This window comes from Apiospora hydei, assembly GCF_038363865.1.
Source record: "Apiospora hydei strain CBS 114990 chromosome Unknown utg000003l_segment0_segment0, whole genome shotgun sequence".
Taxonomy (NCBI): domain Eukaryota; kingdom Fungi; phylum Ascomycota; class Sordariomycetes; order Amphisphaeriales; family Apiosporaceae; genus Apiospora; species Apiospora hydei.
The window spans coordinates 2,091,181-2,117,205 of NW_027117362.1; the positions used below are offsets into that span (position 1 = coordinate 2,091,181).

General features: G+C 53.0%; 8 protein-coding genes across 8 annotated transcripts; 5 read left to right on the top strand and 3 right to left on the bottom strand.

Annotated features, from left to right (window-relative positions):
* Nucleotides 1–53: 53 nt before the first annotated feature.
* On the bottom strand, nucleotides 54–2,354 carry PG997_002465 (uncharacterized protein; the record flags this gene model as incomplete). The annotated part of the gene is made up of 4 exons (XM_066806780.1): nucleotides 54–311; nucleotides 350–1,129; nucleotides 1,189–1,551; nucleotides 1,623–2,354. The coding sequence occupies 4 exons, from the start codon at nucleotides 2,352–2,354 to the stop codon at nucleotides 54–56; spliced, it is 2,133 nt and encodes a 710-aa protein (XP_066674076.1).
* A 4,359-nt stretch (nucleotides 2,355–6,713) lies between these two features.
* On the bottom strand, nucleotides 6,714–8,226 carry PG997_002466 (HASPIN protein kinase; the record flags this gene model as incomplete). Its single annotated transcript, XM_066806781.1, has 2 exons — nucleotides 6,714–7,133; nucleotides 7,183–8,226. 2 exons carry the CDS (start codon nucleotides 8,224–8,226, stop codon nucleotides 6,714–6,716), a joined length of 1,464 nt encoding a protein of 487 aa, XP_066674077.1.
* Nucleotides 8,227–8,932: 706 nt separating this feature from the next.
* On the top strand, nucleotides 8,933–10,403 carry PG997_002467 (uncharacterized protein; the record flags this gene model as incomplete). Its single annotated transcript, XM_066806782.1, has 5 exons — nucleotides 8,933–9,002; nucleotides 9,074–9,305; nucleotides 9,395–9,913; nucleotides 10,032–10,061; nucleotides 10,169–10,403. 5 exons carry the CDS (start codon nucleotides 8,933–8,935, stop codon nucleotides 10,401–10,403), a joined length of 1,086 nt encoding a protein of 361 aa, XP_066674078.1.
* Nucleotides 10,404–11,300: 897 nt separating this feature from the next.
* Nucleotides 11,301–12,902, top strand: PG997_002468 (Hsp90 co-chaperone Cdc37; the record flags this gene model as incomplete). Its single annotated transcript, XM_066806783.1, has 4 exons — nucleotides 11,301–11,324; nucleotides 11,402–12,271; nucleotides 12,316–12,702; nucleotides 12,783–12,902. The coding sequence occupies 4 exons, from the start codon at nucleotides 11,301–11,303 to the stop codon at nucleotides 12,900–12,902; spliced, it is 1,401 nt and encodes a 466-aa protein (XP_066674079.1).
* A 2,046-nt stretch (nucleotides 12,903–14,948) lies between these two features.
* PG997_002469 (uncharacterized protein) lies at nucleotides 14,949–15,971 on the top strand (the record flags this gene model as incomplete). Its single annotated transcript, XM_066806784.1, has 1 exon — nucleotides 14,949–15,971. One exon carries the CDS (start codon nucleotides 14,949–14,951, stop codon nucleotides 15,969–15,971), a length of 1,023 nt encoding a protein of 340 aa, XP_066674080.1.
* Nucleotides 15,972–16,515: 544 nt separating this feature from the next.
* PG997_002470 (uncharacterized protein) lies at nucleotides 16,516–21,984 on the bottom strand (the record flags this gene model as incomplete). The annotated part of the gene is made up of 3 exons (XM_066806785.1): nucleotides 16,516–17,075; nucleotides 17,126–21,675; nucleotides 21,764–21,984. The coding sequence occupies 3 exons, from the start codon at nucleotides 21,982–21,984 to the stop codon at nucleotides 16,516–16,518; spliced, it is 5,331 nt and encodes a 1,776-aa protein (XP_066674081.1).
* Nucleotides 21,985–22,535: 551 nt separating this feature from the next.
* PG997_002471 (uncharacterized protein) lies at nucleotides 22,536–24,356 on the top strand (the record flags this gene model as incomplete). The annotated part of the gene is made up of 3 exons (XM_066806786.1): nucleotides 22,536–22,841; nucleotides 22,894–23,688; nucleotides 23,754–24,356. 3 exons carry the CDS (start codon nucleotides 22,536–22,538, stop codon nucleotides 24,354–24,356), a joined length of 1,704 nt encoding a protein of 567 aa, XP_066674082.1.
* An 80-nt stretch (nucleotides 24,357–24,436) lies between these two features.
* PG997_002472 (uncharacterized protein) lies at nucleotides 24,437–25,083 on the top strand (the record flags this gene model as incomplete). Its single annotated transcript, XM_066806787.1, has 2 exons — nucleotides 24,437–24,578; nucleotides 24,680–25,083. The coding sequence occupies 2 exons, from the start codon at nucleotides 24,437–24,439 to the stop codon at nucleotides 25,081–25,083; spliced, it is 546 nt and encodes a 181-aa protein (XP_066674083.1).
* Nucleotides 25,084–26,025: the final 942 nt, after the last annotated feature.

The window sequence follows — 26,025 nt, forward strand, 5'->3', positions numbered from 1 at the left end:
AATAAGGGGGGAATCGAAAAAGAATTATCTCAACGTAAACATCGTCTAACTCCTTACTCATCCAACGGGAACCGGTTCGTGAACTTGAACGTCGCAAGCCCCTTCTTGACATCCTCGACGAACTTCTCCATATCCGACGCGCCCATGTACATGCCCGGCTCGTCCTTCTTGAAGCCGGCGTCGGACAGCGCCGCGCTGCTCACGGTGCCGTTGCCGCCAAAGTAGCCGACGGGCTTGCCGAAGAGGTAGGCCATGTTGGCGATCTGCAGGGCCGGCCGGCGGGGAAGAGGGTCGAGGCCTTCTTGGTGGCGCTGTCGAAGAGGCCGGCCTGGTCGGCTTCGGCGGCGACGACGACGGAGTCGAAGTCGGTGGCGTCGGCGGCCGAGTAGGTCTTATCGACGCCCTCGGCGAGGTACTCGGCGACAATGGCGGGCACGAGGCCGTCCTTGGCGAGGCGCTCCTTGAGGGCGGTCGCGCTCTTCATCGACTTGGCGGTCGTGAGGATGCCGACCTTGAGGGTGGCGACGGTGGGTAGGGTGCCATTAGTGATGGAGATGCCCATCGTCGTGTTATCGTGGTAGTAAGTCGGGTCGGCGGCGGGGGCCTCCATACCGAGGGCCGAAGCGACGCGGGAGGCGACGTCGTGGCTGACGCGGTTGAGCTGGGTGAGGACATTCTTCTTGACCTGCTCGGACTTGAGCTGCGAGGCTTCGAATCGCATCGCGTTGACGAGGAACTGCTGCTCGACGGGCGTCAGGGAGTTGTAGAAGAGGCGCGGCTGGGTCCAGTGGTCGTCAAAGGTGGACGAGAGCGCGCGCACGAGCTTGCCCGAGACCTCGCGGTCGGGCGCCGTGAAGAAGCCGCGGCCCTGCTTCTGAGTCGCCTGCTGCGGGTAGCCCTTGTTGAGCGTGTTGGGGCTGTAGGCCGCCGTGTTCTTGTGGATGAACATCTGGCCCGCGCCGTCACGGTTGTTGTTGTGCACGGGGGCGCGGCCGCGGTTGATGGGGAGCTGCTCGAAGTTGGGGCCGCCGTGGCGGTTGATCTGGGTGTCGAGATAGGAGAAGATGCGGCCTTGGAGGAGAGGGTCGTCGGTGAAGTCGACACCACGGACGATGTGACCAGGTTGGAACTAACAAGATGATTAGCCACTCGAAACGCAAAATCGGATGAGAAAACTATTATACATACCATGATCTGCTCAGTCTCGGCGAAGTAGTTGGTCGGGTTTCGGTCCAACTTCATCACACCCAGCTTCTGGAGCGGGGCGTACTCCTCGGGGATGATCTTGGTAGCATCAAGATAGTCAAAGTCGAAGCCGCGGGCCTGCTCCTCATCGATGACCTGGATCGCGAGCTCCCACTCGGGGCCGTTGCCGGACTCGATGGCGTCCCAGAGATCCTGTCGGTGCATGTCGGCGTTCTTGCCGGAGACGATTTGGGCCTCCTCCCAGACCAGGCTGGCCTTGCCCTGCTTCGACTTCCAGTGCCACTTGATGAGCGTGGACTTGCCTTCGTCGGTCACGAGACGGAATGCGTGGATTCCGAAACCATCCTATTTAAGCAGTTATGGTTAATATGTGTGTATTTTGAGGCACCCGGAGCACTTCAGGGGCAAAGACTTACCATGTGGCGGAAGCTTCGGGGAATACCAAAACCGGCCATGGCCCAGAAAAGGGTGTGTAGGGCACTTGGCTGAGAACTGAAGAAATCCCAAGCAGAGTCGTGTGCAGTGGCAGCCTGAGGAATCTCCTTATCGGGCGAGGGCTTTACCGAGTGGATGAGATCGGGGAACCGGATAGCGTCCTGGATGAAGAAGACGGGGATGTTGTTGCCAACAATGTCAAAGTTTCCCTCATCGGTATAGAATCGAGTGGCAAATCCGTGGACGTCTCGGGCCGTGTCCGCACTTCCTCGGGATCCAGCAACGGTGGAAAAGCGGACGTACATGGGCGTCTTCTTGCCCTCGGCGCTCAGGAACGAGGCGGCCGTGATGTTACTCCAGTCGCCGTAGCTGGTGAACGTGCCATGCGCACCAGCACCGCGGGCGTGGACGGCTCGCTCGGGAACACGTTCGTGGTCGAAGTGCGTGATCTTCTGGCGGAAGATGAAATCCTCCAGTAGAGTAGGGCCCTTCGGACCGACCTTGAGGCTGTCCTGGTCGGTGATCTGGCCGCCGAGGTCGTCCGTCATGTAGCCGGAGCTATCGTCCATGGTGAAGGGGGCCAAGGGGTCGTCTCTTCCGGCGTCATCGGCCCGGCCTCCGAGTGCAGCGGCGTAGGGACAGCCGGCAGCGGATGAAAAACCGGCGAGTCCGCCGGCCATGAGTGCGGCCGTGGTAAAGGCACGTCCGGCCATGGTTGATGTAGTTGTTTTACTGTCGACTGACTAAGGAGGGAATATGTTAGACAAACAACAGAAAACGCAAGTTGGTTGGAGGCTGATTTGTGAAAATGTGAAATACAGGAGCAGATATTGGCTTCAACTAAGAACGGCCTACGGAGAGAATGTTCCTTTGGAAGAAAAGGGCGGAGCTTGAGGGCCGGGCCGGGGAGAGTGAAAATGCCACCAGGCCGGTGCCGCCGAAGTGTAAGCAGTACCGGAAAAGCAGGTACCGGGATTTGAGACTACCTCTTCCAAAAAGGACGAGTGCAATGGGGATGGGAAAGAAAAGCCACAAAACAACTAGGGCGTGTGTTAAGATTATGAACAATAGTCGTGGGAGCCGTGTGCCTTTGCACTTGAGCACCCTCGGTACGAGGCGGGAGCGCAAGGGGTGCGGGTACAGATATAGCTTCCAAACAGAACGAATGCAATGGCGTAGAACAATACCCCAAAAGAGCAGATGCTTACTTACTGTCTGAAATACCGTCGAAAAAGGCGAGTGCTATGGAGGTTCAATGCTCTTTGTGTGTGAAAGTCGAGTGCAAAGAAGCGTTTTATAACCGAGCACGAGGAATCTCTCGGTTGAGCTCAGTAAAGAGTGACACCGTCAGATGTTTGGCTGCGAGTGAAAGTATACTCGGATATTGGGCGAGCGCAGAGGAGAAAACCTACCAAGTACCTGGAGACAGGAGGGAGAAAGCTCGATATTAATATATGCACACAACCTGACGATCCAGTAGTAGTAGTACATGGGACCTGCAGGTGAGGAGCCATGCTGCTCTCAAGTCTCTTCTTGTCCAGGGCGGGTATGGTTCCCACCTTGCACCTCACCGCTGCGGGAGAAAGACTCGGCGTGAATCATTTCTTGTTATTCTACCGAATTTGGAATTACCTTTCCCATCCGGTAGACACCATGATTCGCCAGGGTTGTTGTTGTCCCCATATGTGCCAGTGTTGGTTGTGGTGTACTTTAGTTCCAATACGGCGATATGCTGACCCATAAGGCGGCCGCATCACGCCCCACGAGTTTAAAAAGTTTCGTTTCTTTCGGCACGGGTCTCTGGTCTGGTAAGGCGACTCGAACTGACGAATGGTGTCATAGGCCTTACCAAGCCAGGATATATGTATACATATGCAGAGACGTGACATAGCAAGTGGGCGGCCAAGTCCTCTCCTCTAGCTGCATGGTAAGATTGCTCGGCCGCGTGTTGATTGCATGCTCAGCAATGCCGTGTCATAAAAGCCAACTTCGGTCAAGAAAAAAGGCTGATGACAAATGTGAGCAAATGTGATGGGCAATAAACAAAAGAGCCCCCTAAATGGCCAATGTTAGTCACTTCACAGCTCTTGGCATTCCTAATGCCTAGCTCACGATATGTGCCGGGGTAATGTGGCCCCGGGAGGGAGAAGCAAGTTCCTCTGCCCACTATAACTATCACAATGCAGACCACAGACGCACAGGGCGACCTGAGCAGTTGGACTTGGAGGAACTGAGTTGTAGCGAGCAGTGGCCCCGGTATTATGAAATCATTCACATTGTAGGCCAATCTTCAGGTGGAGATAGCTGACAATAATCTGATGGGTTGTTCGCGACGGGGAGGTAGCATGGGCGCTCAAAACTTCCATATGCGGCTTCGGTTGGTTGCTAGGCCCTCACCCACCCGCCGGGGTTCGGCCGCGATCAGGCAATATGAAAGAGATCTCTCCCTACATAGAAGGGGAGGCCATTTCCCTAAACAAGAACAAAGAGCGCTTCATGCCGTGATATAGTCCAGCCTCATGCGCCAAGTTGATGAGGGCCGAATCGGACAGGTCGGAAATGCGCAGGGGTTGTGGGTTTTGGCTTTCTGCAAATCCATGACATGCGGCTTACTACCAGGGGCACAACGGCCTGACTGCATCGGGATGGGAGCAACGGCTGTTGGTTGATTAGTAGGACCGCTAATAAGCTGACAGCTCACAGGCAGGGAGGGCAGAAAAAACGGTCTTGCGTGTACTGCAGAAGAAGAAAGTAAAAACTCCGATACGGGGAAGGCGGATGCGGCATCATATGGCGGGAAACATGTCGAGTCGATTTGCGTCGAATGAGGTTGGGACAAGGAAGCTTTGCAGGGCGCTAGAGACGGGTAGACATCGACATGGGAGTATGGAATCGCCGTTTTCCGTGAATGGGGTTACATACTTACACGGCTTCTTGCTGGATATTGCCCAACCCGGGAACTCTCGCGGATACCATCGTTGCTTCTGGCAAGATATGCCCCATCCCGCATGCCCCATCCCGCACGCGCAGACAGGGGGTAAGAAACTCGGCGGCACTGGACCGGCATCGAGAGTTGTTAGCCTTCCAGTGTGGGTGCTTCTAAGTGACGTACCCTGGCTGCAGCGCGTACCTGGAGGAGTTCGGCGGTTTTCATGTAACCAAAACGGCGAGACAGGTGGCTAGACGGGAACATTTGCCATATGCATACCGGTAGAGGCAACGCTCTGCAGTATGGTGAGTCTTAGCCACGTTATCTGTCAGCCGTTAACCTTCGCCTCGTGCTTTCGTTGGTGTCTCGCACGCAGTACTTCGGCAGGTAGGTAGATTCTGTCCCAACGCAGATCCCAAGCAAGAACAAGGCTACTAAGATCGTCGCGATCTTCGGCAAAGGGAGCAGAATCAATTCCGCGGCATAAGCGATCGGGAAGTCGGGATCTATTGCCCCACGAAGTAGAACGGGTGGAATGAACCGATAAGACGAACCTACTTCTGCAAGTAGGCTAGTTGGTTCATGGGAGCTAAAGTGTTAGGCCCTGAGCTGCCACGAGCAGACCCCGAGCCTCCTCCCTCCGTATCGGAATTACACGACGATCGTTCCAAGTAGCAAGGTATTCTGGAAACCCGAGGATAGATACATGTAGCTTTTCGCATCGCATCGGATTGCATCCTACGATGATTCTCAACCGGCGGAGACCGGACAAACATCTGCGCAGAAATATCTATGACGACATCTTCAGCAGCACGGGGCCTAGTCTGGTCTGGGCGACCCATCTGGTAGATATCTTAGCGTGACTAGAGTACTACATAAGGGAGGTTAGGTTCGATTTTTAACAGTGCTATTAGTATCTCTCTTATATTTTAATAGCGCTATTAAAAAGTATATATTCGGTAAAGAAATTAAAAGTTTAAAGCTATTTTTAACCCGGTACGAGGGTAAACGACAGTAAAATATTAATTCTTAATTATTTAATAATAAAAATAAAGCGAGTACGCCGAGTATTATATTAATATATATATATCTATTAAAATACTATATAAGGGAGGTTAAGTTCGATTCTTAATAGCGCTATTAGTATCTCTTTTATATTCTGCGTGGGGTTCCTTCTTAACATTTCAACGACAATTAACAAACGTCGGGTGTTAACCGAGCAATTCAGACTGTAATTTTAAGGAAATCGCAAACTCTTGTCCAGCATAAAATATATCCAAGACCCCATTTCAAACATATTTATAGGAGACAGTCGAACAACAATCGAAAGACGCAATCCATAGTCAACCGACGTTACGGAGACGTATAATACCTACTGGTGGTGGGGACCCTTAAAAGGGCATATAAGAAAGCAAAAGCTCAGGGTACAACTGACTGTAGCTGTGACTCGATCAATACCGGTTGATGCATCGTAATCACACCCTCAAAAAGGGGTTATGGTCGCAGTTGCAACCCGATCGCAAATGCATATGTATGTAGCGAGCTAACGTGGATGCATTCTTTTGGTGATTAGAGCTCTAGGTATTTCAAGGGGCTCTACATGTGAAGACGGGCGTTGGCATACCCCCACTGCCCTGTAGAGAAAACCCCATCATCCCAATGCTCGCTGAATATTGCTGTCTATAGACAATATGTGTCCTATGTGAGACGAGTATATCGATGCAGCTATCGCTTTGTACAGTGACCGTCTGGCTTCAAGAGTGCACCCCGTATGTAGAGATTCAAACCCCCAAGCGCCGTATCTCTATGCTCTCGTCGTAATCTATATGTAGTTCGTAAAATCTGTATTAAACAGAATGCTTTTGTTTATTGCGCCGAGGGGACCGCCGTAGCGATGCCTCGCTAATATCGTGCAAAGACGACCCATCCCCCAAGCAGCTGCGATCATCCAAGACAGACAGAATTGATCTCTCGACCTCAGTCCTGCCTTCCGTCAGCTGTTCCGTGTCGATCCATCCGGATTCGACGGCGAACATGACAATGTCGCTGGCGCTGGCAAACCCGGGGATCGAGTCGTCGGCTTCCGGGTTGAGATGGGTCCAGAAGTCCTTGGTCGCCCGCTTGAACGCGTTCAGCTCCTTCTTCAACCCCGGAAGTTGTCGATGAGGTACTCGTATATGTAGGCCAGCCATAGCACGTTCATATAGGGCTCATGTAGCGCCCAGCAGAGGGGGCCGTCAATGCCCTCTTGATAGGGGACCTGATGGCCCTTGGGAGGTAGGCATGTACGGTCGCCACGTAGTAAGAAGGATCGCATCTGCCTGTAAACTTTGCATTGCGGTGCGTGCTCACTGGTGAATATGCTAAGGTCTCTCTCGAGGTCATACGCTATTGGTTCACTTTCCTCGAGATCTAAGTCTCCTCTTGCGCGAGAAAGACCATAATCTAGGATTGTGATTTCAAGGCCCGAGTGTCCAAAGAAGGCCGCTGTATCTCGGTCCTCGGGTAAGACAGCCTCGCCTGTCTGCCGGATACACAGGTTGCCCTCATGTAAATCTCGGTGCTGCTCATGTTAGTCACATCGTTCATTAGACCTGAGGGGGCATGCTTACCTCGAACTCTACTTGAGCCTCGGCTCGAGCTAGAGCAATGGCGACATGAAGGAATATATCCCATAGCTGGTCCGTCGAGTTGAGGACGAAATCCTCCAGAGCGATTCCAGCGTCTCCCAACTCCACCACAAGAAACCTTGTGCCATCCAAGTAACGACTTGGCGATGGGTAGAACTGAGCTCGACCAGGGTCTTGCCTCTTGGCCTTTTTCTGGAAGTTCTGGTGGGTCTCGAGGAGTTCTTTGCACGTCTTCCCTTGCACGATATACCTTTCTTTATACACGACGAACCCGGGGATGTCGGCTAGCCATTCGGAAATCTTCAGCTCACCCATCAGATCGGCCTCGGAATGGGGCTCCTCATCCACCAGGCCCGACTTTTGTTGGGCCTTGGTCTGTGGTTTGATGGGTGACTCCATCCGAATGACTTTGATGATGCTGGTTCCCCTCTCATTGGTCACCCGGTACACCTCCGCATAAGAAGCTTCTGCTATCTTCACGATCTTATCGCCCGGGGGACAAACCTCGGACCACGACAACACCTTCAGGTCAATCTCAGGAACGAGCGTCTCCGCCTCATCTCCGGTCTCTTCCGGCGGCTCATCAGGCTCTGGAGTGGGCTCCTGTGCTGGCTCCCGTACTTGCTCCTCCTCAACTACTGGCGTTTTTGGCACCGGTGTTGCAGACTTTGGTGTTGCAGGTACTGTCGTTGCAGGCTCGGGCGTTGTAGGCTCTGGTGTTGCAGGCTCCTGAGATGCTGGTTTTGGTGTTGCAGGCTCTGGTTCCTCTTGTTTCCGCCTGGCTCGGGTAGATCTAGCAGGTTTCTGCGCAGACAACCGGGACAGACTGTTCTCATCCTGAATTTTGACTTGATCAATTCCGCTTGCCAAGTCCTTTACTTCATCTTCATTGCCGTCCTGAACATCAGCATCAACGCTTTTGGGTGCAGCCCGCACCGGTGTCTGTGGCAGTTCGACGAAGAGCCGTTCTGCCTTGGACTTGACGTTGCGCTTCCCGTACTTCCGGACGACTGGTTGTTTCGACATGGCGTGGACTTGAGTTTTGCTTCATCAAGCATTTATGATTCCCCTAAGTACAGTAGGTAGCATGGCCAGTGTCGTGGCTGCAGGCGTTGAAGCAAGTAACATCTGATGATGGGCTTGAGCTCCCTGGTTGGCGGAGCAACAGCATTGAAGACGTTGGAGGATTGAAACCTCAAGCCACTACAACAGCCACTTGACGCAGTGGCGTAATGCAGCAGCTGGCCACGTGATCAGTCCACGGTGGTTGCTATTACACTTTGGATAAGCATTCAAAGTTGCTTGCGATCGAATAAATGATACTGGTTATTCTACTTATATTGTACGGGTGCAGCATGTGGTACAGCTAAGCTGATTTCATTTATTGAGCAATTGAGGTATCATCACATATGCCGTGACAATGGGAGCATAGCCGTACAAACCTGGACTTCTAATCTACACACACAGACACATGTCGCTCTATCTGTCCCAAGTGAATTAAGCGAAGGGTGTCTTCTCCACACTTTTCGAAGTTTGGAGAAGCTGAAGGTGGAGAAAACCAACAGCTGATTCCCAGCAGGAGCTGTCCCCGATTTCGATTTCATGAGCCGTGCACTCCCCAGTCCACACTAGACACCTATTCCGTAGTTGTCTCGTGTCAATTGATCGCATCGCATCGCATTCGCATCTCGCAGCAATTGGTCGAGAGCGACAGCACAGCACGCCAGCAACCATGGCCAACTTTCTGAAAAACTTCGTTGGCACCAAGTCGTCTGAGACGGCAGTGCCTTCTGCTGATTCGGGTAGGCATCGCACCAGGATCGAATTCACGCACTGACGAGAAGTGAAACTGACATTCGCGCACATATTCTAGACTTTGCCGACTTTGCTGATGCCCCATCGCCAACACCTGTCGCCTTCGATTCGGCCGGTGCCACCCTCGGCAGCCCAGGCGCAACGGCCACACCCTTCACGAAATGGTACAATGTCCACGAACGTCACAGTCTGTCCGAGTTCAAGGCCGAGGGCGCCATCCTCCTGGCCATGGTCCTCGTCTTTACTCTGCACTTCTTCGGCACGCGATTGAACAAGGCTAAGGCCAAGGCGTGGGCCAAGGCGCATACCCCAATACTTACCAGCGAATTTTCCCTTGTTGGTTTTGGGGTGTGCCCCAGTCTGATGTGTCGCCCGACAGCATTTTCAAGCAGAAGAGCCTCTTTGAATTCTCGACGTACGCCACCGGCCGCCAGAATGTGGCCTTTACCGACGTCAAGCTGACCCTGAAGAAGCGCTTCAACCCGCTCATGACGTTCGTCGAGACTGCCTCGGGCTTCTTCTTTGAGAGCTTTGCTGTGCCCCAAGACATTGCCGAGGCCATCACCTACCCCTTCGATGGAAGAGAGGCTGCCATTGTCCCCGCCATGCCCGGTGCCGCTGAGCTGCGCACTAAGGACACCAAGAGCACCTACGATGGCTTCGTCTGGGCCATTGTTAACAAGGAGAACATGAAGAAGCTGCGAGAGGATCGTTATGACCTTTCTATCACTTTCACCAAGGATACCACCAAGCTTCCCAACTACCTTACGGTTATGAGCGAAAGCGCCGAGATTACGGATACTCTCCTCACCAACGATCTGATTACTGCCGTTCAAAAGGCCGGTGATCTGTTCGAGTATCTGATTATTAGCGACCAGCCCATTGACAAGCCTACCAAGTAAGTACATTTTGGGTTCAAATTCAACAGCATAAGCAGTCATCCCACTGGCTTTTAAACCAGATACCCATTGTTTATCACATTGTTTATTACATTATTCTAACGGCGACTACTCTAGGATCGACGAGACTACTCCGCGAAAGCGCATGTACTTGAAGTATAGGCTCCTTCGGATAACAACTACGACATGCTTACCCCCTTGTTCAACGTTTTCCTCCGATTCCCCGACCATCTGGCTGCATCAGCTCACTTCAGAACCGAAGTTCTCCGGAAGGTGCGATCGGTGCGTGACGAGCTGGTCAAGACCATCCAGAAGAACGATGAGGAGAACAAGGCTGAAGAGCGAGCCCTGGAGCGTGACAAGGCCCGAAAAGCTAAGCGCGATGCCGAGCTCAGCTCCATGGATGCTAAAACTCAGAAGAAGTTCCTCGAGAAGGAGCGTGAGAAGCAGATGCGCAAGCAGTCGAAAAGACAAACAATGCGCGCCTAAGCTGAGGCCCGGGGCCGCAGTCTCAGGAGAAGCCGTAAAAGCGTTGTATGCACACATATATATTGGGCATAGTGTAACAAAAGGGATCGGCATTGTGTGTTGGTTTCCCCACAGGGTTTGACCGGGAGCAGTTAATATCATAAAAGTCGCCATGTTAGGAGTAGGCGCATCATCATAGTCAATGTCGAATCGATTGATTGCCCCTTATCGCCTTGGATGACCCTTATGCCTGGTCATAAAATTCCATGCCCAGAAGAAACTTGGGAGAAGTATTTTCAGTTTCGGATGTTCGAAGGGACTTCGTTGCTATGTGCAAAGAAATGTCCGGGAGTAACTGACGTATCCGAATATATAGATAATCCATGTTATTTCTCTTCAGGGGTGTCATAACCTAGTCCAGTAGGCAAGAAGATGTAGGTACCCGTATGCCAGGCGTTTACCCGGGTCTTAATGATGTCAAACATCCAAGGATGCGAGCCCATGTTAATCTGTAATTCGAACCAGGGTCGTCCCACTACGTGTATACCACTTCAAATCTAGAATGAGGCCATAGTCAATCGAGCGTCTCGTTGAAATAAACAAGATGTGCCCTGATAAGCTGGACGGCAAAAGCAGTATGCACGCCCAATGTCTCGAGTAACCTGCGTGTTCATTGATGGATGACGGTCTGGCAGCACCAAAATCCCAGATCGCGGGGTCATGACGGACACCCCACATTCCATTGGGCGCAACCAGTTGCCCTAGAACTTTCTAAACGCATTGCATTGCTTCTTGGTCCGTCGTTGGGTCAGATACAATCTTTCTCTGACCAAACACAGCTATTTGCAGCTCGTCATATCCTTGAACACTCGGAACTTGCAAACTTGCACCCTCTTTAAGGTCATCAACACCGCCAATATGCCGGTCGACTACAGTAAATGGGTAAGCAACAGCTACTGCGCCCGCGAATCGGTTTCCCCCTTGCGCGTCTACTGACCCGAAGCGTTTGTTGCGTTCAGGATGCGCTGGAGCTCAGCGACGACTCCGACGTCGAGGTCCACCCCAATGTCGACAAACGATCCTTCATCCGGGCCAAGCAGAATCAGATCCACCAGGAGCGTCAAGAGCGAAAGCTGCACATCGAGGTCCTCAAGTACGAGCGGGTCGTCAACGATGGTCTCATGAAGCGCATTTCGAGCCTGCTGGACGCCCTCAAGAGCCATGCCGCCGAAGCCGAGACGCGAAACCCGGCCGAGGTCGCTTTCCAGGCCGTCATGGAGTCCGCTGGCAGCGCGGGCGACGACAAGCCGCCCAAGCGGCCCGAGGGCGTACACGGGTCCGAGGAAGAGATGCCCACCTACACCAAGATGATGGCTACGCTGCTGGACCAGGTGAACAAGGCCCTGGACGAGAAGAAGCCTGAAAACCGTTACAATGCTATGGTGGAAGAGGTTGGCGAGCACCTCAAGAAAGTCCAGGACTTACAGAAGGAGCTCCTCCAGAAGATGGCCGAGCTGGAGAAGATGGACCAGGGCAAGATTACGAGCGATAGCTACCACACTGGTTTCGACAGCTCCCATGTCTCCAAGTCGCAACCCGGCGACAAGGCCACCTCGTCCAAGCCCGAGCTGCTGAACCCCAACTTCGATATCAACAAGCCCGCAGATAGCAAGGCTGTCGCCACTACCTCGGACCCAGACGATGACGAGGAGGTACAAGCTTCATTGGATGGAAAGAGGTTTGCCAACATCAAGTCAAACGATTATCGCGAGAGCAACAACTTCATCGCAGCACACCCACAAATTCTCTCGGAGAAGGAGCAGGACGGCATCTTGGTCATGGCCTTTGATGCACAACTCGAAGGCAAGGGCGATTTTGCCAGAAATTGCGTACACCAAGCATTACTGCTCCAGTACTGTCGTTCCTTGGCAAGGACGGCGTCCCCATGTTCTTCAAGCGCATCACCACCAAGGGCCACCAGGCACAGGATGTCTTTTACAAGGACGTATCGGAAACATACGCACGCATTCAGAGCCGCTGCAAGGAGATCAATGCCGAGCGAGCTCAAGAGGCCGCGTCTGGTAATGCGGGCGTCGAGCAGATCCAGCTACACGCCGTGGAGCCGGGCACAGTCATTAACATCCGGATCCCGCCGGAGAATAGCGAGGACGAGTCCGAGAAGCAGGGCCGGGCCATTTTCGAGAAGTTTGCCCCTGACATGAAGAAGGCTCTCGAGACTGGCAGTCTGGATAAGGTCAACGAAGTTCTGGGTCGGATGAAGGTTGACGAAGCCGAGGAGCTGGTCGGGCTTTTGAGCGAGGTAAGAAGACCCTAATCCCTGACAGTGCGTGACTACTTTCCTGAGATGGCCAATTGCTGACACGGATTGCCACGCTTTAGGCCAACATTTTGAGTTTAGAGGAAGAGATTATCGATGCGACGACCGAGGACGGACAGAAGCATCTGAAGGATATGGAGGAACGGGCAGCCTTAGAGTCGTACACTGACGACCCGGAGTAAGGGCCTGGTACCTTTTTTATGCTCTTGTTTTCTATGTTGGCGTAAGTACCTATATATAAAAAAAGCCCGAGGCCTGAAGCCCGAGATCGCACTCCGTTTGAGGATCCCGCGAGCGTTCATGGCGCTGCATTGTCAACATCACCGTCATGGCTATTAGAGATATGAGGAGTTTTTCTCTCCTTCGCGATGATGAACGACCAAGAAATACACCGCATAGAATAGGACAATGTAAAAACCACCTTTGTCAGCATGATGTGTAATTGTGGTGCTTGGTTAAAGTACGTAAGGCATGGAGGGACCAGATTAGTGGCGGATGGTTTAAAATAGATGGCAGTGTTTCCACAAGCGCCATCCGGCTCGTGTAATGGTAACACTGATCGATGAAGCGAGGCAGAGCCCAGCTTGCGCAGGTGCCAAATACCTACATAACCTAATACGAGCCACGGCGTCTCACTACGACTGGTGGTTTTCATGCAAACATTGACCACCGCATATTCCAGCCCCATGTTTCGCTTCAGCAGCTACGCTGTACTACTTACTACTAAGTCCTTGGCTTCTGAAGCCTTTGAATAAGCCACCTCCAAGATGGATGTGGAATGACGTGGCCCTGGCGCCGGCGCCGGCGGAAGAAGCCTGAGCCTGATTGGAAAGCCAACGGTCCAACAGCCAGCGGCCAGCCACCATGGAACCTGACCCAGCAACGGAAACGTCTGACGACGATATCGGTCGACATGGGAAGGAAAATTGAGAGCTGATTACTGTGTTCATTTATCGATTCTGCAAAACTCTCGTGGCTGGGTTGTGTCGATCCTGTTACCGACACAGAGTGACAAAGTCATAAACCCACATGGGCGGTAGGCTAGAGGGAGAAAAGCCTTGTTTATTCGATGCAGATCAGGGGATCTTGGAATAAACATGGAGGTTAGACAGCTTTGAACCCATGGAGGCCAACTACCGGACGGGCCCCACTTAAACCTGCCGCGCGTTCTGCATATTCTTTTTGCCAGGATCAGGCCTCTCTGTCTCTGGTCGTCTCTTGTATTTGGGATGGCGGCGGCTCTTGACACTGCAGCTGTGACGCCGATTGGCGACCAAGCCCTCGACTGACGTTGTCGTTTCCCTCTTTCAAACCTCGCTTGCGACCTGCACAGCCTTTCGGATACCCTTATGCCCCACCCCCAAACGACTGGTTGTCAGCCCGACAGCTCAAGGACCCCAGAATACGGGTCTTACTTGCAGTACTTTACAGAGAAGAGCAAAGTCGGGTGGGTAAACAGCCCGACCAGCCCATCTATTTACAGGGATCGCTGTTGACTCTGCCATCATATTGCTACACTACCGCAGAGGTAAACGCAGGAAGTGTGACGATCTTTTCTCTTTCCCACTCACTAGCCACTTGGACCGGCCGCTTGTGTATGGAATAAAAAAAGAAAATGGCTAGGGAACAGGAAGGTTGGTAGGTTTGGTTGCGTGTTACCGCCACCATCCATCAGTCTATGTACGGAGTATCACATCACTCACGCTGTCACTCTATTCAAGCACCAACCACACAGACCAGGGGGTGGTGGCCAAGGCCATGCGCCGCCGCGGCTCCTGTGCCACTCAAACACAAATCCCCCGGCCGATCACTTGGGGGGTGTGTCAAGTCTAAGTTGTGTCTTGGACCCTGAACTTTTTACTTAAGGCGAGTATATCCTTCGCCCCGGGGCTGGCTAAGTTAGGTGGTTCTTCTCGTTTGCTCTTTATCCTTCCTCGCCTTATAGCTGTTTCCATTTCTTGCTATATTGGTTGTTTGGAATAATACCCTGTTCTCCAACTCTACTACAACAGCGCTGCTTCTGTTTGCTGTTTGAACAGGTATCCTCCTCATACCTACATAATATCTCATCCACAGTGGTTTAAGCATCATCACCACCCATACACAGCATGCTTCCATCGCTACCGAGCCTCGCGGCTTCTATAGCCCTTCTCACATCCACAGCATACTCGCTGCCCCGGAATGTATTAAGCGGACCAGATGGAGGAATCACACTTTCAGCACCGTCCATGTTGTCGGCGCGAGACACGGCATGCAATAACTCGCCCGATCTTTGCAGCAAGTCGTACTCACAAGTAACCCACATGGGCGCCCACGACGCGGCGTTCCTGCGCGACGACACGACGAGCAACTCCATCGCCGGCAACCAGTACTTCAACGCCACGCTCGCCCTCGACGCTGGCCTGCGCCTGCTCCAAGCCCAGGTCCACAACAAGAACGGCGTCATCGAGCTCTGCCACACGACGTGCGACCTGCTCGATGCGGGCCCCCTCGAAGACTGGCTGGCCAAGATCAAGGGTTGGATGGACGCCAACCCAAACGAGGTCGTGACGCTTCTGCTCGTCAACGGCGATAACCAGGACGTCGCGGCCTTCGGCTCCGTCTTCACCGGCTCCGGCATCGACAAGTACGGCTACGTCCCGACCGGCGGCTCGTCGGGCGGAGGCTGGCCCACGCTGCAGAGCATGATCTCGTCCAACAAGCGCCTCGTGACCTTCGTCGCCTCCATCGAGGCCTCGGCCTCGGCACCGTACCTGCTCCCCGAGTTCGCGCACGTCTTCGAGACGGCCTACGAGGTGACGTCGCTGGCCGGCTTCAACTGCACGCTCGACCGTCCCCAGTCGGCGGGCACCGCAGGCGCCGCCCTCCAGCAGGGCCTACTGCCCCTCATGAACCACTTCTCCTACCAGGCCCTCAGCTCGTCCATCATGTTCCCCAACGTCGGCGACATCGACACGACCAACAGCCCCTCGACCTCGACGCCCGGCGCCCTGGGCCTGCATGCCCAGAACTGCCAGTCGCAGTGGGGCTCCAAGCCCGTCTTTGTTTTGGTCGACTTCTGGGACCACGGCCCGGCGCTCGAGACGGCCGACAAGCTCAACGGCATCGAGGGCAAGACTACAGGCCGCACGACGCCTGCGGGCGCGGGCGGTAGCAACAAGAAGAGCGCCGGCAGCAGCAACTCCGGCACCGTAGGCGTGGGCAAGGCGGCTCTGGTCGCGTTCTTCATGGCGGCTGTTGCGCTGTTCTAGAAGGAAGAGAACATCACACGTGGGAAACGAATATACGACATGACGTACAGACGGATGGATTGGGAAAAATAGATCGGGAGGGAATTTTGTTATTGAGCCTTGTGTTTTTCTGCATAGCGGGCGGCGTTGAACTTTGATTTCTTGGGATAAGAACTAGGAATAGGTGGACACTGGCCATATCTCAGTATGATCTTGTGATGACAAGATTGGACATAATCAACTAGCTTTGGAAAGCCACCGAAAAAGGGGCAAGCTAGGATATGATGGCAACACAAACTCAGAAGACCAAGCAAAAGGTCCAGTAGATAGCTACTTTTACATAGGAATCGATACACAGTCGAACCATCACTACACCAAGTATAATGCAATATCGGAGTGAGACATTTCCATGTTTTCAGCAAGAGAGCATTTGTGGATGAATGATTGCAACAAAAAAGAACCCTTTCCTTTATTTATAAACTGCTTTTTGGTATCCTTTAACACCAACCAATGAATACACGCGCACAGATGATGCACAAGTAGCTACACTCCCCTCCATGCCTATTTACTCGTCGTCGCCATTGGCAGCGGCCGCCTTCGAGGCCTCCGCCTTCTTGACGTACTCCTTGGCCTTGGCGGCCACCATCTCCTTGGATCGCTTATCGCCGTGCTTCTCCTCCCACTCGTTCCAGCGCTTGAACCACTTGAGGACCTGCTTGGGCTTGAGGCCCTTGCTGCGGACGCCGCGGTCAAAGACGTCGCGGACGACGGCCTTGTCCGGGTTCTTGGCGTTGGCGCCGCCCGTCTCGTGGTCAAGCAGCTGGTTCCACAGGTCGAACCGCTTCGGGTACGACGACAGCAGGCCCTCGAACATGGTGCGGCCCAGCTCCGGGTTGGGGTGCTTCGACGTGAACTCGAGCGCCGCGAACTTGGTCATGAGCGGGAGCTGCGCGTGCGCCGGTAGGGCCTGGGCGGCGCGCGCCATCAGGGCGTGGCACCCTCGGGGTCGTCGCGCGTCGAGTGCAGCCAGTGGCCGTAGTTGTACCAGACCTCGGGCGACTTGCCGCCGAACTTCTTGGTCATGGTTTGGAAGAGCTCGTTTACCTTCTGCAGGAGGAGAAAAGACTTGTTAGCAAGAGAGGATAATAATAGCTTATCTAGGGGCGAGTGGGTACTTACGTCGGATTTGCCTTCTTGGATGTAGATAGTGGCGGCACGCTGGTAGACCTCCTGCTGGTCATTGACCTGGAGGGCCCGCTTGAAGACCTCGTCGACGGTCTCGTCTGTGCCGAACTTGACCTCCAGGTTGAGGTAGGCAATCCAGGCATTGAGCTTCTCCGTCTCCTCGGTGCTGTTGATGGTGCTGATGGCACGCTCGGCGACCTTGCGGGCTCCTACCACGTCGCTCGACTGCAACAGCTTGGCCATGTACTCGATCCACAAACTAGACGAGTTGGGCCGGCGGTTCAGAAGCTGCTCGTAGTCGGCCGCGGTTCGAGGACCAAAGGCATCCAGGTCACCGCTCTTGTCAACCTCGACTTCCGCTTTCTTCCGCTTCTTCTTCTTCTTGTCAGCGGCAGCGTCCTCGTCGGTTGCGGCAGCGGCACCATTCCGCTTATTCAATACATTGGCATCCCAGTCAAAGCCTCCAGCATCAAGACCTTCCATCTCCTCAGCATCTCCATCGCCCATGACGACATCTTCATCGCCATCCTCGTCCTCGTCCTCGTCCTCATCTTCTTCCTCGTCACTGCCCTCAGCATCATCGTTGCTACCGTCTTCGTCCATGTCGTCGTCATCATCGCTGAGGTCCATCAGTGCGACGGCAGCACCACCAACATCATCCTCGTCGCTCATGTCCGTGTCCTCATCCTCATCCACGAAGTACGATGGCTTCAGACCGAAATTGATACGCTTCTTCTCAAGATCAAGCTTGAGAACAACGGCCTTGACCGCGTCACCTTCGCTGAAGAGCTTCCTCGCGTCTTCAACGGGGTTTTCGGCCATTTCACTCCTGTGACAAAGTCCACTAACATTGGCGGAACCATCGACGAGAATGAAAGCACCGAATTCCTCGACCTTGCGTATCGTGCCGGTGACGATTTGGCCTTGACGGAAGTCGCGAAGGTTGAGAACGGGCGTGTAGTCCTTCTCCACTACCGACGCCTTGAGACTCATCTGAATATGACCAGTAGCCGGATCGATTGACACAATCCGACCCTTCACGACTTGGTCGACTTGGAAGGAGTCTTTCCACTCCTTCAAGTAACTGTCGGAAAGGTCTGATACTCTAACCATGGCCACAACATCACCACCAAGATTTATGAAGAGCCCCTTATCCGAAACGTTCTTGACAAAACCTCGGATGATTTCGCCAACATTTAGCTGAGATGTTTGGGTGATTTCTCTATCCTTGACATCGGTGTGCCTGTTCAATATCCTGGATTTGCGAGTTGAAAGGCGTAGTTTCTTGTTAGGTTTGTCCAGGCTCACTACGGAGACCTGTATGATGGCGTTCTTCTCAAAGGCGGATGGATTCGCTTCATCATAGTCATCGCTGGTGTCGGGAAGGTGTATGGGTCCAGCTACCGCGTCGCTCAAATGAACCATGACTTGTCTATCGGTAACCTTGGTGACGCGTGCTGGGAGGACCCAGTCTTTCTTGATCCTCTTCCAATCTACCCGAAGGCTGCTGCGCGATGTCGAAGAGAGTGCAGATAACTCAAGACGTCCAAGGCTCTGGTCAATTGAAAGCACCTTCACGAGAAGGGCAGTGCCGACTGGATAGTTCTTGGGGAGATTCTCCAGCATGGCGACGTCGTCCGAGATTTCAAGGAACTTGATTCTGCCGCGTACATTGGGCGACAGGTTAACCCACAGCGCTCGCTCTTGGATGTTGTTGACAAAAGCCACGTGGGCCGATTCGGCCTTGATAGTTTCATAGGATAGCTGCTCGGTGCTGTCATCCTTCAAATCACTAGGTTTGGCGGACAGCTCGAGAACAGAATGGGTCGACCTGTGAGAAATGGGCAAAAAGCGGTGGTTCTTGGCGTCATGTACTCCCAAAATCTTGACAGAAATAACCTGGTTCTGCTTGAACTTGCTCAGGGGTGATTTCTTGTTCTCGATTTCCTCGAAAGTGTCGAAAACTTGTGACACATCGACACGGCCCTGGATGTTGTCGGCCAATCGTACATTGAGCTGAGTGTTCTTGATCGATGCAATCCTTGCTTTCGTGACCTTTCCCACCACGATATCATCAAGGGTTGTGATACTAGAATCCACAGGGTTCTCGGCGGAAATAGCGGGACCGTCCTTCTCTTTGGTTTCCTTGGTCTTCTTCTCTTCCTTCTCTGTGGATGGGAGACCGACAACAATGCGACGATAGTCATTGTCTACTGAGGTAATCTGAACCTGCAGGGACTGGTTCTTCTCCATGCCAAAATCGGTCACCTTCTGTGCTGCCTGGGGAAGTCTGGACTTGGGGAGCAGCGCAGTGAGCTGACCTGCAAATTGAACGAAGATCGCGGTCACCGTAATGTTTCTGACGAAACCTTGGCGAAGCTGGCCGACCTTAGCTTCCTCAAAGGAGGTGAGAAGGTTTCCGTCTTGGGCGGCTTTCACCAGTGAAGGCTTCTTGCTCAGGCCAATAAAACGCTTTTCCTCGTTCTTTTCAATGACAACGAGGTCCGAGACTGTCTGGCCGACATGAATCTTCTTCAGGGTCGACTGGTTCTTCTTGCTGGATCCATCGGTGAGATGTCCGGCTGACAACATGGCCTTCAGCGAGCTCCCAACGAGCTCGACGAAGATATGGTCCTCCGTCTTCTGAACGACCTTGGCGGACACAACGGTGCCGATGCTCAAATCGAGGAGAGCCCTCTGCTTCTCAACTCCAAAAGCGCTTGGGTCCTTGCATGAGACATAGAGCTTGCGAGCTTCGGCATCGAAGTTCAGCACATGCACATGAACGACTTGCCCAACACGGAAGTGTTCCTTCGGATCACGGATGTAGGCCTCGCTCATCTCGGAGACTGGAAGGAATCCTCTAAGCGATCCATAGAATTGTACAATGGCACCTTTAGGGAGCACATTGATGATAGTAGCCGGGGCCTGCATGCCAACAACCACTTGATCGAATGATTTAAGGGGGGCAGCCTCGGAATTGAGAAGGGTCTTCTTCAATGTAAGGCGGATATGTCGTTTTACGGGATCAGTGGAGAGAACGCGAGCCTTGACCTTCTGGCCTTCCCTGAACTTCTTTTCGGGATGTTGGAGTTTGATATCAGCAAGATGCATCTCGGGGACAAGTCCGCTGATGCCTTCGGCGATCTTGACAAGTAAGCCATCGACACCATTTTGCCCAACTATGAGCTTCTCAATGACACCATTTACAATACCACCAACGGGCACGTCCTGGACGCGTAAGAAGGGCTGATCGAGGATTTGCTTCTCGAATGAAAGCTGGAACATGCCGTCCATGGGGTTGTATCCGACGACTCTTCCCTTGTTGACCGAGCCTACTCGATATGGGCCAGTCGTTTGGGACAGCATGTCAACCTTGCCGTCCTTAAGTCTTGAAATGTGGACAAATCCGGAAACTCCCTTGACCCCGATTTCGACGAAAACGCCCACATCGGGCTCGACCTTGGTGACAGTGCATTCTTCAACCAAGGCTGATATGGAAAGCGCATCGAGAGGGGGCTTGCTCGAAGATCCGTCCACCGTTTTGGGTCGCAATTTCGTAACGTGGTCGAGCATCGAAATACCAAGCTTGGGATCTTCAGAGGTGGGAAAGTTACAAATGACACGAGCCTTCACTTTTTTGCCGACCTTGTACTTTTCCTCAAGGTCCACTGCTTGAGGGCCGGCACCAGAGTGAATCAGATCTGCCGTCACATCTAGAGAACCCATAACTTTGCCGGCCAAGCCACGTCCAGAGATTTCGTTTACCATCAGCTCAACTGCGGTACCGGGAAGGAACGTGTTGATGGTGGTTGCGTCGGACGGAACATTTTGTACTTGGCCGATTTTCTCCTTCAAAGTAGTAAGTTGGGTAACGTTTCCAGTCTTTTTCAAGACCTGACACAAGAGAACGTTTCCTGGTTGCATGCTTTCTTCGGGTATGGCCTTGTCCAGCTCTTTACGGGATAAGAATGCTTGTTTCAAGTCGTCCACACCTAGGTCCATCACAAAGCCGTGGTCCTCGACACTGACAACGGTGGCCATGACTGTAGCGTTTGCAACAAGATCCTGGTTAGACATGCCGGTGTTTGCGTGTTGAGGCCGGAGAGACAGCTCGATATGCCTCCTCGGCTTTCCGGATGCCTCACTAGACTCGTCGACAGTTGAGGTAACGTAGGCGCGCAAGTATTGTCCAACAGCGAACAACGACTTCAAGTCGACTCCACTATCTTGGCTCTCCTCGTCCTCTTCCTCGTCGCCAGCAGCCTCAGCTGATATTCTTTCGTTCAGGGCATCGGAAATGGCGGTAATAGAAACATGCCCAACGAGGTTGTTCGGTAGCGCAAGGGCGACATCGAGGGGATTGACCTCGGTGACTTGCGCAAGCACCAATGATCCTTTGATAAGACGTTTGTAGTTCAGACTCTCAACACGGACCGTGTCTTCGTCGTCAGCGGCGGCCTTGGTTTGCTTGCTGTCCTTTAGCTGCCCCTTTGACTTCTTCTTCTTGACGGCCTTTTCGGCCTTCTTCTGGCCTGCGCTGGATTCCTGCTCGAAGAGCACATCCTGTCGCGCCTGAACTTGAATTTGTTTTTGCTCCAGCGGTGTCAAGACACTTCCACCCCCACGCGGGAAAAGGGGCTCCCTCCTCCTTCAATTTGGTCAGCTTGGCGGCGGCTGGTTTCGAATCGGCGGAACTGGCTGGCTTCGTAGTCGGCTTAGACTGGCTCTTGGAGTTCTTGTCGCCTGCGGTTGCTTTGGAGGGGCGGGCGTCGCCATGAGTTTTGACTGCCTTGGCTGTAGCAGCTGATGAGCCGCCAGGGGCGTCTTTCCTCTTCAAAGAGCTCATCTTTTGGGGACGGAAGGCGGAATTCGAATTTCGCCTAACGTTGGTATGCAGAAGGCCTCTACAGTAAAAAGCATCTGAAAATAACTAAGAAAGTTATCCATTGGCGACCGATCCACTAAAATTTTCGCGATAAGATTAATCGCAGCGGCGCGATAAGATAATTCCAAGTACCTAGGTACTGGGAATCACTGAAGAAAGGGCCCCTGTCATTTTGTCTCAAAGAAGCTCACGGCCTGTAGCGGCCCAGCTTTGGGCGTCCAGTAACAAACGACTTGACTCTTGCTGCCCCTCTTCAGCTGATAAAAGCGCATGGATCGCTGTAGCGCGCAGCGTGGCGTTCGCGGCCTCCACTCAAACACCCGGTGACGTTGGTGATCGGGGATGCAGCAAGGCACCTATTTACCCTGAGAGTTTATCTAACCGAACTCAACAACCACCATCGGTCTCCTATGAAGTAATATCATTCATTACCAAACCAGTCTCCCGCCTTCCAGATGTCCCCAATGATCCTGTACCCAATGATACTGTAACCTGATTAATAAATCGTCGTCATGGCTTCACGAAAGCGTCCGCGACCAAATCCCCCGGAGTCAACCGCTGCTAACACAACCAGTCTGCCCGTCTCACTTGTATCCCGGCTTACTGGTAGTACCAGGCGCGACAGAAGTTCCTCGCAACCCAACGACCCTACAGCTTCGACGGCGTCATCGACATTGTCTTCGACAACTGCAGCATCGTCTTCGTCCCAGGACGCATCCCAGCCTTCGCAAATGCAACGAGAGGCGACGGATGATCCGCCAGCCCCCCCGAAATCCAACCCTAACATCTATCAAACAGCCACGGAAGAGCCAGAGCTGGTATGGTTCGCTAGGGAGAAAATCCGCACCAGTAACCCATGTGGCACGAGAGTCCATCATGGGTGGTACTGTGAAAGGCGCGCCAGCCGACTTCAGTCGATACGATACGAAGAAGTCCTCGGATACATCCGGAGACTCCGACAGACAGTCTATCAAGACACTTACCAAAACAACCGATAGCGAATCGCAGCCCAACGGAAACGACACGAAGAAAAGCGGAACAGAAAGCACGGCGTCTACGGTCAGGGAGGGGGAAACTGAGAATGCGGCTACCCAAGAACCAAGTCAGGGGGCACCAGAAGCATCACTATCACCAACAGTTGCTGCACCTTCAGAGCAACCAGCGACGTCTTCTGGATGGCTCGGTTGGTTAGGTGGATATGTTATTACACAGGGGAATGCTCAAACAAACAATGAAGAGACGAACAAGACACCTGCACCGACCCAGGTTCCGGCGACGGTAACCCAACAAGAAACCACAATGCCACCTCAGGATGAGATATCGCAGACAGAACCTGCTACCCCGAACCAGATCAGACCAACGAACTCATGGTTTGGTGGATGGTTAGGTACCTCGGTCATTACAAATAACGAACCCAGCAAAACGAATCCAACGCAATCTGAAGATCCAAATAAGAAGGAAGTTGAAGTCACAGTCACGGATGAGGCGCCTCCAACGTCAACAGACCATGTCACATCGCCTGCTGCTGGATCTACTTGGGCTTTCTGGTCTCGGGATACGGGTTCCAAGGCCAATGGGAAAACAGTTACTTCACAGGAACAAGGAGAACTGGCCGTCATGGGCGATGGTTCTGAATCAAGTCCTCAGCGCTCGGCTGGTGTGGACGTTGGCGACACCGCGAAACCAAAGGAACAACCGTTGAAACAGGGTCCTAAAAGACACAATCAAAGGCTCGCAAAAGGGCTCGCCCCGAGGCCATCGGCGTAGAAGAGACCGGACCGGCTAGGCCAGAGACCCCTACCAACAAGCTTGTTCCTGCTAAGCCAGAAACACCTACATCCGTCCAGTCAGTGGCGCCGCCAAACCTCTTACTCCCGGCATTTCGGCATACATATCAAATGCAACAGAATCCGTCCATTTTGAAGCAAATCACCCAGCTTCTGCTTAGAACGCAACAGCCTCCTCCCCGTCACGTTTACCTTGTCAAGGAGCCCCCTCGGATTAAGAAGGCTATGGCGATCGGGGTCCATGGGCTCTTTCCGGCTGCCTTCCTTAGACCTATGATTGGTCAACCAACCGGGACCTCGCTTCGATTCGCTAACCACGCTGCTGATGCGATCAGACGATGGACGGATAGCCACGGATGTGCAGATTGTGAGATTGAGAAGGTAGCCCTCGAAGGCGACGGCAAGATCGGCGATAGAGTGGACAACCTGTGGACACTCTTGCTTAATTGGATCGACCATATCCGAAGTGCCGACTTCATCTTGCTGGCTTGCCACTCACAGGGAGTGCCTGTCGGGGTTATGCTTGCTGCCAAACTTTTGAGCTAGGCATCGTCACGACAGCAAGGATTGGGATTTGTGCCATGGCAGGTGTATGCTTGGGACCGTTCCCCGACTACAAATCCAGCATGGGGATGATCATGGGCTCGGCTGCCGAGCTCTGGCAGTTTAGTGACCCGGAAAGCGAAATCAGCAAACGCTTTGAGCGCTCCTCCGGATTATACTTGAGCGCGGAACGCGAATTACCTACGTCGGCTCGATTGATGATCAGTTGGTCCCGATGGAGTCGGCCGTTTATTCGCCTGCATCACATCCATACATATACCGTGCTGTTTTTATTGATGGACGACTCCATGCACCGGACTTCATAGCCCACCTGGTGGGATTTGCGCTCAAGCTTCGCAACCTGGGCATTTCTGACCAAGGGCTCATTCGTGAACTATCCGTTGCGTTGGCCGGTAGTCTATACTCTGGCGAGGGGCACTCCCGTCTTTATGACGACGAGTCGATATACGACTTGTCCGTGTCACACGCATTGGAAACGACAGTCGTCAAGAACGTCTACTGCAATATCAAGAAACACACAGGTCTTACCAACCCCAACCCCTACGTTCTGCCTTGGATCATGCGGGGGCTGTTGGAAGAGGACATTGTAAAGACGGAGCTATCGGCCGAAACGGCGGATCTTCTCAAGCAGTTTGACGATTGGAAGCCAGTGACGAAAGCGCTGAAGGATATTAAATTCCGACTAGAGGTGGTGAGATCTAAACTTTGAAAGCCTACCAACCGGCCGGGTGACGGAGAAGCCAGAAGGGGATTAGACAACTAGAGCTCAAGCACACATAGAGTTTGGAGATGCAGCGTATTAGTGCATTGTACATGGATGGGTTTTTTGTTCGGCGTTGGGCAACATGGCAGGAAGGAATACCCGGACTTGAGATGGATTGATGGTTTATATCGGATTCTGAAAGTCCCTTTTTGAGATCGATGGGCAATGCTACCTTTTAATATATATCACCGAATTGATTGCAATACTGAGTACATGTAGCTCAGATGGATGCCAGTGAGATCCAGGATGTTTAATAGTGGACTGCCAGGAGTGCTCCTAGGTAACCCCTGACATTCATCCTGACCCACCAATGCTGGTTGACGTTAACTCCGATTTCCCGATTACCCAACACCGGAAGGAAGCGTTGAGCCAAGACAACCGGATTGACAGGTTGGGTGATGCACTCGGGTACTTTGCCTGCATACTCGTGGCTTATTAGCCTCGAGGAGGAAGCAAGCACGTCAAAACGGGCAACTCGTTGACGCACCGAGAGAAGCCGATCCCAATAGATCAATTTCTTCCTTTCTTACGTGTCTAGTTCCCTTTACGCAGCCACTTGCTGGACTCGAAATAGGGAGTTATAGGGGGGCAGCTGGAGCCATGGCTTATTATTAGCCACTGCTGGACTCCGTAACATAGCACCTCACCCACTCAGCTTCCATGTCAATGAACAATGGGTTCAAATGGGTTCAAATGCCAGTAGCAAAGGGGTAGTCTTTGACGGCCACTGAGGCGCGCCCTCTTTACGAGCAAACTGATATACTTGCAATTACCTCCTGATCGCATATATCGATTTTACAGAGGACCATTTCCCTGAAAACTACATGTACAGTGGATCGCGTCATTTGAGCAGATTTATTGATTAACGATTGAAGAGCCGCCGCCGGC